At 37.7% G+C, this 14540-nt stretch overlaps 2 protein-coding genes across 2 annotated transcripts; one reads left to right on the top strand and one right to left on the bottom strand.

Annotated features, from left to right (window-relative positions):
- The first annotated feature begins 7220 nt into the window (after positions 1-7220).
- Positions 7221-10280, top strand: LOC110860100 (DBH-like monooxygenase protein 2 homolog). Its single transcript, XM_022109167.2, has 10 exons — positions 7221-7636; positions 7909-8055; positions 8116-8243; positions 8306-8417; positions 8478-8705; positions 8774-8934; positions 9013-9191; positions 9255-9395; positions 9458-9635; positions 9704-10280. Exons 1-10 carry the CDS (start codon positions 7334-7336, stop codon positions 10221-10223), a joined length of 2097 nt encoding a protein of 698 aa, XP_021964859.2. The 5' UTR covers positions 7221-7333; the 3' UTR covers positions 10224-10280.
- A 697-nt stretch (positions 10281-10977) lies between these two features.
- On the bottom strand, positions 10978-12098 carry LOC118438999. The gene is made up of 2 exons (XM_035859997.1): positions 12049-12098; positions 10978-11991 (listed from the first exon to the last, which is right to left on the bottom strand). Exons 1-2 carry the CDS (start codon positions 12089-12091, stop codon positions 11390-11392), a joined length of 645 nt encoding a protein of 214 aa, XP_035715890.1. The 5' UTR covers positions 12092-12098; the 3' UTR covers positions 10978-11389.
- Positions 12099-14540: the final 2442 nt, after the last annotated feature.

Below are 14540 nucleotides of genomic sequence, written 5' to 3'. Positions count from 1 at the left end.
CGTTATCCACAAATTCCCTCAAAGTTTTGAATGGTTCATATATCGATGGAACTATTAGCTCCGATGTGATGAAAAATTCATAAAACGCTAACAATATCACCGATGCGAAGGATAGTATGAGGAAAATGAGAAAATTGAAATGCGCGGATTGTTTCATCAGTGCGGCAATCGCGTTGTAGCAGTAGTCCCAAATGAAATTTGGGTAGGTTGTATTAACATGTATTTTTCGTAACGAATATCCCTCAACACATCCTAATACACCGATTGCAACGCAAGTGACACAAAACCAAAACCATACCGAAGGACTTAACGGTATCAGTAGTGCCTTGAAAGATATTAGTTCGCTGCTTAAATCGTACTTGCAATAGACTAAATCAACGCCAGATATTCTAGGATTGATGGCCTTCGAAGGGAATCTGTGTGTCGTAGGGAGGCGTTCGATCAACAAGGTGTTGAACATAATATAGCCAAACTCGTGGATCTGGACATATTCTGCGGATGCGGGAACAAGAGTTATGTTTAAGTTTGATGTAACGGTATCCACGATGTGTGCCCGAGGACTGCAATCTTTCAGCAATACGGTTTTAATTAAACAATTCATCAAGGAGGGTTGTACATCTGTAGAAAACGTAATATCTGATAACCATCTGTATTGGAAAGTTAGCAATGTCACTTCTGCGGGGAGCATGCCGATGAAAAAGCCGCGACAAAAGGGACAAAAGTAGCACCATATGGCGGTATTTGGTCGGATTAGGAATAGATAGAAGATTCTGGTAGGGAAGAACTTATCAAACCAAGAACGTCGGGTTGGTCTTGAATAACTGATGAAGATCATGGTGTTGAATTTGTACTCGATTCGTAAGGTGTCCCTAAGATTGTTCATATATTCGGAGCGACGGTCCACGTCGATTGTGCCTAGTTGAACTATTATATTTATGGTGCATATTTCGTAGAATTTGAAATCTAGTTCGGGTGTTGCGCCAAATGAGGCGGTATCGTTATTTGCGGTATAAATGGTGAATACAGTTTGTTTTCTTTTGCTAATAAGGTATTCTGAGAAATCCACATTTCTGTACGAATCACTGAGTCTTTTTACTTTAAAAGTACAGTTTTTAAAACTGTTCAAGCCAATGTTTAAATTTCGTCGCATTTCGTACGGTATGTAAGCCAATGATTGATATTGAAACCAGAAGGTGAGTAAGAAAACGAAAGAATATATGGAAATTTTAGCCATGATTTTATTTAATGCAATGTTAGAAGTTATGGATATGAGTTGGTTTTAGACAGTTGTCATAACACATCTAGAAATAAAGGACCTACCAGGAGACTGGAATAATTACGTGGATGGAAGCTCGTGCAATAGTAATTAACAGAAAATGAGATATATCGATTTGTATAATCTAAATTGATTATTAGTTCTATATAACATTTCATGGAATAAAGGAATAAATACATATTGTATTATCGTGGAATAGTGAACCCAGTTAACGCACTGGTGCCGGATTTTATATTGACATGAACACGGTGCAAATTACACCAGCTGATTACTATAACGGTAAGAATAATTTTGTTATTCGGAAAATTAAGCTACCATCCTAAAATGCCATTAGCATATTGATCGTTTCCTCCACGATATACACCATAACTTCCGACTTGCTTGATACAGTCAACCTCGAAAAATTAATCGGCCCTAGTCCCACCTGGAGGGCTAACTCTTTCAAACATTTAACCTGCATTATGCACAATTTCCTATCATTTGAACCCATTGCCACTAAAACTTTCTCCGACTTGCCCGCCGAGATAAAACCCTTACTCAACTCGTTACACCTGCTAACTGTTCTTAATTGAAGTTGCGTCAAAAAGAAGGTCGTGCCCGCAACACCGGCATGATAACCTGTCACATAAAAGGGCTGCTCAACGTGCAGTTTGACAGCTAGGAACGTGCTGGAAACTATGACCACAGTGACGGCAATGATGCAAAAGGACGTTGTTGTGCGGATCTGTTTAGCAATTATTTCCATCAAGATGACCAATCCGTTGTAGATCGCGGCATCTTTTCGACTGAGACCATTATCCACGCGGATGCGCATCGGAGTCGCAATCGCCATAAAGACTTGACTAATGACGAGAATGAAAACCACGCAGAATAAGCAAAGCCTTACTGATTCGTATAGGACAAATATGTTGATAAAGGTACGTGCCGTAAAGAGGGCGATGAATTGGAAGAATTGCCTCTGCCCAAAGATATTGGTTAAGAAGTTGGAAATAGGGCCTATTTTGATAAGGTTTTCAACTATGTAGTAATATGGATCCACGTCGGCGACGATGCCGCATAGAACGGCAACCCATGTAAAGTAGTAGGCAAGCCAGATGCAGGTTTTTAGGTGGTAGTGAAGTAAAGAATCCATTTTTGTAATGTGCCCACGTATTGGCGAAGGTTCTGAAACAGTTTGAAAATAAGCATTCAAAATACATATAGGTCTAAAACGTAACTCTCCGACATTGGCCCATTGGCATGTGCAAGTCGGGTAAAATCATAACGCAAAGTCCCAAACGATAAATCATTACCTTGTCCTTTGATCTTGACTAGTTCATTAAAGAAATAGATGGGATCATCCAGCCCGGCCAGGATCCACATGCAGTACTCGATAAACCCGAACAGTGACATGAGAATCATCAAGAACCAGGTCCATATTCGCGAGTCGAGCGCCATCTCCGTCATACTTCGTCCTTTACGTAGAAGAACGATTCCATAAACGTGAAAAAGTATAGAAACGAGTAAGCAGAGGGCTGGAATAGCGGATTTGACCGTTTTGAATCCTACTTTGCGAACGGAGATGGACCCGTTTTTCTTTGCCGGATGGTGAAAACTTATGGCGAAAGGTGGTCCGTAGAAGAATATGTAGTGATCGTTGTAAAGATTTTGAATCAAGATTAACAATTCAAATTGGTTGGATGGCATTGTCTCTTGAGTAAGATATGGTTTGTGCTAATTTAAAATAATTTAGTAATTAGCGTTACCGCCAGGAATCACTGGACTGGTTTAAAAATTATGAAAGAACGGGTACCACTAATTTCCATAAAGTTCAAATGGCTTCAAACCAGAGAGTATCAAATTTGAATTTGGAACAACTTTTCATGCTTCCTCAATTTTTGTCAGTATAAAGACTCTGAACGAAAACGATCGTTGTTAAATTGTTTTAGGCATTGGTACCTATAGGGTGTCTGTCTGGCTTAAAAAAGTCAGCAAAGAAAATTAGATTTTATATGCTATTTATGCCGGTATATGATTATATACAGATATGTATTTAAGTATATATGTCATAGGGGCATATTTTAATCAAAATAGGTTTAATAAAAAACAAGAAAAGATTTAAGTTAAATTTTTCAATTACTGAAAAAATGAATGACTGAGGAAAGTAAGAATTTTATTCAGTAATATTTGTTGATTAACTTTTAAGAAGACTATGTAAGACCTTTAAAAGTAGATTAATATTCATATTTTATATCTTCTATTGGTAAGGAATTAACCTTGAGATTGAAATAAAAATAAAATTGAATGGATTTAAATTTCGAATTCTTAAATCATTTCCACATCTTGCATCATGTTAGTTACCTGATCTTAATTAATACCTGGCGTCTTAAGCAAACAATAGTTTAATTATCGCGACAACAAATCTCTCCTAGTACGGCATGGAAATAAATAAGTGTTAATATCTACATAGCTTAGCTAATCAAGTACCTATGTAAATGCAGAGGGTGCTTGAAAGATGAATTTTCACCTTAATTTCTAAGACTATGGAAAATTACAAAGTAATATTGTTACAGTCGATGATAAAAGCATCACCAAATCAATTCAAGCGGCTTTTCATACTTTATAAGCATTCCCACGATACTGTGTAGAATAGGGTATAAAATATGCGATGTCTTATACTAGCAATTCAGTAGTTTAATTATTTTGCTAAGCTTACCCAATCAATATCTGATTATCTACAGATTTCGATTTTCATATACTTGTCTTAATTAAGAAGTTTATCCTATGTTGTGTGGAAGAATACAAAATATATTGCGTGGACAATTTCCATTGGCCACTGTCCACAATCCAATTAAACAAAGTAGGATAATCTATACGTACTCGATTACATGTCTTGGCCCTGTCATTTTTCAGATTCGCACCGAACACTGGGAACAATGTATCACACCAAATTTCTTAGAATATTTGCACTTCGTAACAAAATTGCAAACTATTTGAATTGTAGCCCGTTCCAATACGATGATAAATCCGCAAGCGAAGACTAAAAATATACCTGATGGAAACTCTGGCCACGACAATTTATACGATCGCAATGTTTCGAAATCTCTGCTTTAGCGAATCTCCGTTGACAGGTCGGGTTCAAGCGGCCGCGTTCTTTCTAATCTACGTTGGGGCACTTTGGACAGGTTGGAATTTCAAAGTGGATAATTCTTTGGTTCAGATTATCAATACGTTCATCAAGTTCGAGACTGACTTTTTAAAAGGTATGGTGTCACATTCTTAGCTGATTGTCATGAATATGTAATATTACTCCAAGTTTAGACATGCAGTATCGAAATGCTAATATTTTTGGTATTTTTACTTAAGATATACATACATACTTATGTATGTTAAAATATCAAAATATCCGAGTTCGATTTGTTTCGAAATCTCGAAAATTCGTTAACCCCACTTTGAAATATCGACGTAATTTCGATATCACATGTCCCACTCCGAGTGTTGAGAGCACGATGGACCTACTCAGCTCCAAAGCCTCTCGGTTTTATATTTGTGCCGTTGCGAAAATTGGACAAAATTTAGTAGATGAGACAGCAGCAGTAATTTACGTAAACTTGATTTTATTTTAAATGCTCTGCTCAAAAAGAATTTAATAATGTAGGTGGTATCAGAATTATGGACAAAATTGACTACATAAATTTAGAGTGTACCAATTCGAGTCCCGATTGCCTACTGACTTGAACAAGTCCAAAAACTCCCCTTACATACTAAAACTCAATATAATTTAGTAGCTAAAACTAGTACCTTTCTCTTACGTCTAAAGACACAACCCACAATTTTTGGTGGTTGAACTTAACCTTGAGGCTAATTGGATAATTTAATTTAATCTGAATAATTGTACCCAAATATTGATTCTCATACAAAATGCCCAATTTCCACACATTTTAGACCATAATATTTTACACCGAGTACTTATTACAGATTTACCATGTCTTAGATTTCGAGAAGCAACCAGTCTCCCTTGGAACCAAAGCGATCAAATTATTCATATCCTTGGCTGAATTTTCCGTTCCTGGAATTCCATTCTTTATTTTCCTTTTCCTACGATATGTCCCGTGCACTGCGCCATTCACCATGTCAAACTTTACGAATTGTAAAGAAATCGTAACCACGGAATCCCATTTTGGGTATTGGATTAGATTCGGGGTAAATATGTTGGAATGTCGAATTGTCTGTTTTCTCCTGTATTCTGCTTCCCTGGGAATCTTTTACGTCTTCTTTGTCGGAACGGCGGTGATCCTGCAGTACATGCGAATATTGGAGGGGTAAGTAGCATACATTAGAGCGTCTAGTATCTAGTTTTGTATAATTCGAAGATTTTCGCAAGTTAATTTTGCAAGTGAATTTTCAAAGTCAGGTGATGCGATATTCGAAATTACTAATATAGAACCTCTTTTTCTATTTTATCTACCATTTAGACTAATTTCTACAACATCAAAGCAACCTGATACAGCCAGATGTCTCCAATTCTACCGGAACCTTCAAACCCTGGATAAATCGTTCAACGTGGATCTGCAAGATCGCATCGTCCCCGGCGTGCTTGTTAGCGCTCCGGGACTTCAACTGCTGTCACAATTCGTCTGCATAAATCTATACAATGAAATATCGATGCCAGGATTTCTTGTATTTCCGATGATACTCTTTGATGCAGTTATCGTGAACATGCTGACCATAACGTTGGCTTCGAATGTTCACAAGGAATCAGTGAAATTGCTACGGGTGATGGCGAAGAATGCAATTGGTCAAGGACAGTATGCCGTTACGAAGCGTCAACTTCGTGCCTGTACATTGCTCAAGATCAAGTTTGGATCGAATTTTATTGATCGTGGGACACCGTTAGTAATTCAAACTTTCTGTCTTAATCAAACCGTTTCCCTCGGTTTGATCAGATCCAATAAATAATAATTCGGTTTTAAATCGATATAGGTGATGGGAAGTTAAAATGTAGAATATTCTAGGAAAGCGTCATTTACTTATCTACGTGAATATTGGAATATGTGTTTATCATTTGCGAAATCAAAATTGCAAAAGCTAATCTCCGAAAGATGTGCAAAATTTGATTCATTGAAAAAAACGTGTTTGATCCAACACTCACAAATCGCTGCAAAAAGTATAATGCACTAAATTCCCAAGTATAGAGAGAACCAGATCACACAATATTAACGAATCAAGTGCTTATCTCATGATGATAACTAGGTTTTGTCTGACTAACCTTTGCAGTTAAGCACACCTACATAAAAAAGGACATGAACATATGTGACACAAATATACAGCTGTAAAATTGGGCAAAATTTCATCAACCCGACACGAATTCCAGAAATTAGACTTCTTAAACTAAATAAATAAAAATAGTTTTATTTCGAGTTTCGAGCAAAAATCAATACTTAACATTTTTCTCACTATTTCAAGTAAACGTGGCGCATTTGTCCCCAAGTAAGTCATCACTGTTGCAAATTTCTACTTAATTATGCTTTTAGTTGAATCATCTTCATCCTCACTACACTTCCATAATTGCGTCGTCTACGTTTTTTTTAAATAATTGATGCCATTTACATCCCAGACATGTGTATCATTTATTCCACCTGACTCTGAATAGATATCACCCAACAACAATTTAGAACAAGATCACGGTCAATAAAAGAGACAATTACAATTTTTTCTACCGACAAACTTATCAATTAATTTAAATTAATTGAATACATAGATTATGCAACGTATCCATACTGGGACCGAGATTCAGGTACAATTTGCGTCACCGCAAAACTCGTGCAAACAAGTCACACAATTGATCCTGCCATCTCAACTAAGTATGTACTGTTTTCCTGGGAATTAAACATCAATTAATTAATTGTCCCACTGTGTAGCAAGTTTGATGATGACATATCTCGTTAAATTGACCCAGAATCGGTATAAAGTGCCAAGTACGAGGGGTGGAAGAAGCAGTCGTGCTAAAAACGTTGGTGGGTGCACAAGTCAAAATAATTATAGAGTAATAAAAAATAGTTGATAATTGATATCAAAATGGGAAAATTAAAAACTTTCTCTGGAACATTATTGCTAATTTTTGCAATACTTGCGGACATTGCTAATTCTGCACAAATTTCACCTACAAGTTTGATCACGTTCCAAAATCGGGAACAATTAGATAACGAGGGGAAAGTCTGGTTAGGGTGGGAATTTGATAATGAAACGGATTTAATTCTTTTCGAGATGGAGGTGGAAACCACGGGGTATGTTGGGTTAGGGATTAGCCCGTCGTCTAGCATGGCGGGCGCGGATATCTTCATAGCTGGAGTTTTCGATAATGGGACGAGTTACGGGATGGTAAGCTGTAATAAATTGATACGCTATTATATCTTGTAATCGATATCTTTGAAATCACAAATCACATCACACTGCGATTTATTGTGATTTTAATAGTCGCCATCTTGCGATACTATATAATTTACATACGTCGTTAGATGGCGACTTTTAAAATCACATTAAATCACGCTATGCATTAAAATCACAAATTGTGATAATCACAAAAATCACATAAAATCACAAAACTGATATTCAGTGTCTCCGATATCTTGATTAAAAATATGTTTTTTCAGGACTGTATCGGAATTGGTTTTACCAGACCAAAACCAGACTTACATGCCGACTGGGTTTTGGACGGTGCTATTGAAGCCGTGGGGAAAACGTTTCTTAAATTTTCTCGTCTTATCAATACCTGTAACGATGAAGATTATCCGATCGGGGTAAGTTGGGTTTGTCCTTAATTGTAAATTGGTGTTTTAATTAAAAAAATTGATGTCTAGGTTGACACTACCCGACTTATCTGGGCTTATGGGGACACGGACGATATCGCTTATCATACAATGGCACGACGCGGAGCGAAAGCGGTTAATCTTATCGGAACACCGATTCCAGACTTGGATCTGGAAGGGTAAACAAATTTACATGATCAATTAATTAATTAAATTGTAATACAATTTTTAATTTGATTAGCTTATCTAAATGGGAGATGACAGTTGACGTCGAAATGCCGTCGTTGGATACGACGTATTGGTGCAGTTATCATAAAGGGCCGGTTTTAGTGACGAAACACCACGTGGTTGGGGTATAGTGAGACGTGTTAACAGTCGGGGCTATATTTGAATTACTCTTTTGCTATAATTAGTTCGATGCACTTCTTGACAATATCGCCGCGCTTGCGCATACGCATCACTTCATTTTGAAAAATTGTTACCTGCCCCGTAACCATAATGAGACGCTTGACGAAGTCTTTGGACCCTACACCGTCGACGCTGGGTACGATGGAGGTCATTGTTACGATCCAGAATCAACCATCCCGCCTCTAGAGCAATATTGTTCGCAAGATCTTTTCGTATGGGCGAAGGGTGGAAAGGTGGGAAAATTTAAATTTAAAAATAAAAACCAGAAACAGCAGTAGTACATTTGACACTTATCCTTCAGATAATGACCTTCCCTGCCAATGTCGGATATCCCCTCGGTGAAGGTGAAAATGCCGGAAAACAGCTGTACTACATGCTCGAAATCCATTACGATAACCCCGACGAGGTGGCAGGGTTAAAGTTCAAGACGGGAGTGCAATTTTACTACACGGACGAGATAAGGTATACGATGCAATACTTTTGGAGTATTATGATACTTTTGGGGTAATATGATACTATGAGAAGTTTAAACCTCCTTAGACAACAAGACGCCGGTCTTCTAGCGGTCGGACATATGACTAATCCCATCTTAACGATTCCACCAAACGTGGATGATTTCGTACTTATGGGGCAATGTGATCCTTCCTGTACAGAATGGGGTATTAAACCAGAAGAAGGCGTCACAATTTTCAATGCACTCCTCCATGCCCATATTTCAGGTTGGTTTATCTATATACGAAAACATATTTTTAATAGAAACAGCTGATCTATCTATATATTAGGTCGAAAACTGAAATTGCGGCACTTCCGTGGTGCCGTCGAACTTCCTTGGATCGATTACGATGATCACTATGATTTCGACTACCAGCAAAATAAACCGATTCCTGGAACCCAACTCCTTCCAAGAGATCGCCTGATTTATGGTAATATATAATAGAACGATCATACGTATGATTTTTACCGCTAATTTCAAATTACCATCCAGAATGCACGTATTCATCAAAATGGACCGACAACACCGCCGTCGTGGGTGGAATGTCGTCCCGTGAAGAAATGTGCATCACGTTTTTGTGGTACTATCCCAGACAAGATATGACGCAATGCTTCTCACAAACCCCATTTGCCGTCCATACCGCTGATTTCGGAATTACACGAGTTCACGAGTAATTTTTAATTAGTAAATAATTTCTTTGGAATTTTAAATAATTTCCTTATCATTTCTTACCAATAGTGAAGATGCCAAAGGTGGGCCACAAATGTTTATCGATGAACCTGCCTATATGGCTGGACAGTATCGGTATACGATCTCCCTGTTTAACAATTGGACCGAGTCATTTGTCGAGCAGTATCAGTATAATCACAGATACTTACCTCATGAAGGGTCTTGCGTACAAGAGGATGGACAGTATCTTATCGTCGATGAGACATCTTATCCTGAAGGAATGATTAAATATGTTCCGAAGGATGTTTGCGAACCGGGATCAGAACCGACCACGGTTACCCAACCAGAAACTACTCAGTCTCCAACTACTCAGTCTCCAACTACTCAGTCTCCAACCTCTCTAACTCCTCCACAAACCGCACCCACACAACCACAAACAACTATGACTCAGCAACAGACAACCCCCACCCAAGCGTCAACAACTGTAACTTTACCTACATCAACAGAACCGCAAGGTGGGGTTGCAAGTGGTATCGCAACTGCCAAAATAGGAAGTATGGTTGCTATACTTACGTACATTGTTTTGTAACTTTATTGGTATATTATTTAGATTAAAGTAAATAAATGCAGATTTAAATTCTAAAAATCAGATACTTTTATCATCGCCAGGACTTTCGTGGCGTATCCTCGGCATCTGGTGTAATGAAACAACATAATTTTATTCCATTTCTGCCCACGTAAAATGTTTACAGGCCCACTGTACAATTTAGCGATGTGTCATACCCAGTCGTCTCAATTGAACTGGGAGTAAAATAAATAGGTACAGCTCAACGAATTTCAGTAATAACGGGTTACTTTATATTTCATTGGAAAGCTGGTTAAGTTTCAATGAGGATACATATCTTAAACGTTAAAACTACTCCCCCAGCATCGATGCACTGCTGAAAACACGAGCGTAGAATTACGCACTCGATGCTATAAGTTTATGGAAAAATTATTGGAGCAAAACTTTCTTAGCAGATTTTCTTACTTCATCGCTTGATCTTAACCCACTGGACTATGACATACGGACTGGATATGAGGCAAGGGTGTGTCCTAAACCTCATAAAAGTGCAGAGGCCCTAAAAAATTTCCTGTGACAGGAATGTGACGTTTACCTATGGAAAAAGTGCGTAATTCTGTCGTAGCGTGCCGTCCGCATTTATGCAAGTGCAATGCCGCCCGGGCACAAAACTTTTTAAGTTTAAGATATGTATCCTCATTGAAATTTAACCAGCTTTCCAATGAAATAAAAAGTAAACTGTTATTACTGAAATTCATTGAGCTGTACCTATTTATTTTACTCCCAGTTCAATTGAGACGACTAGGTAATAACACAAATTCTTATAAAACTAACAGATTCATTCAACTTTAAAAATATCCTTTAATTAACACATAATAATAATAATCCACAGTATCATGCATTAATTAAACTAAACTACCTAAATACAAATAAAAATTGACAAATATTTTCATGTAGATTCCGCTACCTTAAAAATATTAATCAAACTAATTTTCATTTACCATGGGTAACATTATGAATTTTATATTTGAGCAAAATACAAGCTTTCGGAATATCCTTAAATCTGAATAATTTTCTTAATTAATAATCTTCTTAACAATTATTAACTTGTTCTATGCATTCTGCAAGAATATTTAATTGCAAAATTTCATTAAACTTAATGGCACCTGTTTAAAATATGTAAACTAAGTTTCTTAGTGGTTAATTATTTTCCCATTTTCCACCTCCTCCCCCCTTGTCCCAACTAGTTTGAAGTGCGTCTCATTAATTCGTACCAATCCGGGAGGAGGATTTCCTACGAGGGCCTGATTTCCTAGTAAATTCAAACCTACGACACGAATCGTATTTTGGACGAGGCCCAACGCTTCCCGAATAATTCCTCCCAGCGATCCTGGCGATAATGGCGGAAGTGTGACATAGGTCGGTGGTTTTGACGACGACATTGTACTTGGCGTCGTTTCTGTGGCAGATTCAGTAACTGACGTTGTAATTTCTGTAATATCGGCCAATATCGTGACTGGTGCTGGCGTTGATCCGGTCGGATTATTATTACCGTGATGTGTCGTAGTTTCAATAATTTTTACAATATTTTCCGTCGATATTTCTAACTGTGCTGGTAGTGTCGTGGTAAGTGCGGTCGCCACAAGTTCGTCAATCCGCGGTGGTGCTGTCGTTATTCTCGGGAGGATAAGTGCAGTAAGGATTAAGTTAGCGATGTGGGATCGCTCCACGTCTTCAATGCCATTGGGCTCAATATTGATAAGATCACTTATTGGAGATGGACATGATGAAGACACTGAAATTGTCAATTGAAGGATAAAAATAGAATTTAAAAAAATATTCTATAACTTACCCAGTACAAGTAGAAATGCTCCCAACGAGAAGTACGATGTCATATTGGGAACTCTGAAATCAAATAGTTACTAAGAAACGAGGAATAATGTATTATATTAGAAATTATTTGTCCCATATTGTGTACGATTTATGTAGTTCAAGGGTGAGTATGGTAAGCGAAAATAGTGATATGATAGGAATTAGCATAACAATTGCACAACGAACTTCATTGACACATTTATTTATGTTGGGTACATAATTAGCAAACAAATTCGTTCCCAATCAGGATTCAGTTGCATATGTATTTTTTGTGCAAAAAAAAATTCCTATATTTAGGTTTTCCACCTACTTATAATGCGAAGCCGTGAAGTGTTCACCTTGATCATCTATATAGGACTAATTTTATTTTGTTCACCTCAAAAAATAAGCCGACCCATAATTTTGCGTTTTCGATAATGCTCGAATTTGAGCGCGTGGAGGGAATTTCAAACTTTTTTCAGCAAAAATTCCGGATTTTAAAATCTCCAGAACTTTTCAATTTTGGCCCGAATTAAAGAATCCAAAATATGTGTGTTCAGAATTACTTCCTTAAACTTGAAAAATACTAGTTTTCGAAATTTTGAAAATTTGCAATTTTTCGAAAATCAAATCCTACACGAAAAGACAAATTTTCAAATTTCGAAAACTTATTTTTTTCAACTTTAAGGAAATAATTCTGAACATACATATTTTTGGATTTTTTAATTTGCGCCAAAATTGAAAAGTTCTGCTGATTTTAAAATGTGGAATTTTGGCTGGAAAAAGTTTGAAATCCCGCCACGCGCTCAAATTCGAGCATTATCGAAAACGCAAAATTATGGGTCGGCTTGTTTTTTGTGGTGAACGAATTAAAACTAGTCCCATCAAGATCGGAGGTGAACACGTCACGGCCTCGCATTGTTAGTGTGATACAAAATGCTAATAAACCCGAAATCTTGGCAGAATTTCCAATTGTGCATGGCACCATGGACTTTTTTCAGACCGAATATAACACCCAGATTAAGCGTGATCTCGATTTTAAGCGAAGACCAATCAATTGCGCTATCTTGATACTCATCGAACCGACGATGTTCAACGTATATTCTGAATTGTTAGGATTCGCTCGATTTTACGGTTGGCGTGAGACAACAGTAATAATCGCATTGTTACCGGAGGATGGTGAATCGTTATGGATATTCTCCTTGAAGAATGAATCTACCAGAATTCGGGAAACTAGCGATATGTACAGTGCAATGATCTTTTTCGTTACTTCAGATGATCATTTTAGCCCGAACCAAGGGCTTATGTACTCGTCGTGTCCGTCTGTCTGTCTGTCTGTCTGTCTGTCTGTCTTTCGATAACTTTAGAATGCGTTGACCGATTTGGATGAAATTTGGTAGAAACATGTATCTCAGCAATGCAACAACCGAGTTCGAAGATGGGATTGATCAAAAAAGATTTGGACCGGTGGGGGTCATATTAGTGGTGGGGGAATTTTGCACCAAAATTTCAAACTAGTCGTAGAAAGCTGAAATTTGGCGCAGAAGTCCCTGATGGTTTCAAATGAAATAATATGAAGTGAAATTGTAAAAATTTTCACCCGGAGGTACCCTAAAGGGTGATCCATACCGATTTCCCAAAATGCTTCAATCGAGCTGAAATTTGGATTGAGGGTTGCTAGAGACTTTTAGGCAACTATGGTAAAGTAAAGGTTGTGAAATTTTCATTTTGAGGGACCAGAGGGGGGTGACCACCACCGAATTTTTAAAGTTGTCGTACTTTGCTGAAATTTGGTATAGTGGGCGAAAATAACTATTTGACATAAAATATGAACTTAGATATCATTTTAATACTCTACAAGCCTGACTCGCCCTAAATTAAGTCTGCACTGGAAAAACCGATTATGGAAATGGAGTAGACGTAACTTTCTTTGAATTGCAGAACGTCATCTACGGGGCATTTTACTGTGCCGAAAAAATGATTCTTGAAGACAGTGTGGTCACTTGGAGGAAATGGACGTCGCCTTTCACGTCACCAGTGTGGTTATCGATGTTTGTGATTTGTTCATCTTTCGTAGTTGTGCACGCAGTATCGATTCGTCCAAGGGAGTCGAAAAGATTTAGAGTTCGGATATCTTCGACAGAAGCGATGTTCACGGTATGTACCCTTCTTCTGCGTCAATCACCTTCAAACTCACCGAAGAGTTCACGTTTCTCCGTAATTCTACCATTGCAAGTACTTTTCACATTTTTCGTCATTCTGATAATGAATTTGTACGAAGGCATCATGACGACCAACATTTCGAGCCCGTTACAGCCGAAAACTTTTCAAACTTTGGGCGAACTACTCGACGCAGGATATAAATTCGTATTTCCTAACGACAACATAACGGAGTACTACGTGAAGACAAATTGGTCCGAATTTGTATCAGGGTTTTCAAACGCTGGCCAGTTTTGGCGGTACAACACAAGGTTCATCGCCATAGGACGCACC

The sequence above is a fragment of the Folsomia candida genome, unplaced genomic scaffold, assembly GCF_002217175.1.
Source record: "Folsomia candida strain VU population unplaced genomic scaffold, ASM221717v1 Fcan01_Sc029, whole genome shotgun sequence".
NCBI lineage: Eukaryota > Metazoa > Arthropoda > Collembola > Entomobryomorpha > Isotomidae > Folsomia > Folsomia candida.
This window is presented reverse-complemented; position numbering and strand designations above follow the sequence as displayed.

Bases quoted from the DNA above. Each gene is read 5' to 3' on its own strand.
- LOC110860100 (XM_022109167.2), top strand. From the start codon at position 7,334: ATGGGAAAATTAAAAACTTTCTCTGGAACATTATTGCTAATTTTTGCA. The intron at 8,244-8,305 runs GTAAACAAATTT...TAATTTGATTAG, and splicing joins CCAGACTTGGATCTGGAAGG to CTTATCTAAATGGGAGATGA. The intron at 8,706-8,773 runs GTGGGAAAATTT...CTTATCCTTCAG, and splicing joins TATGGGCGAAGGGTGGAAAG to ATAATGACCTTCCCTGCCAA.
- LOC118438999 (XM_035859997.1), bottom strand. From the start codon at position 12,091: ATGACATCGTACTTCTCGTTGGGAGCATTTCTACTTGTACTGG. The intron at 11,992-12,048 runs GTAAGTTATAGA...TGACAATTTCAG, and splicing joins AGCATTTCTACTTGTACTGG to TGTCTTCATCATGTCCATCT.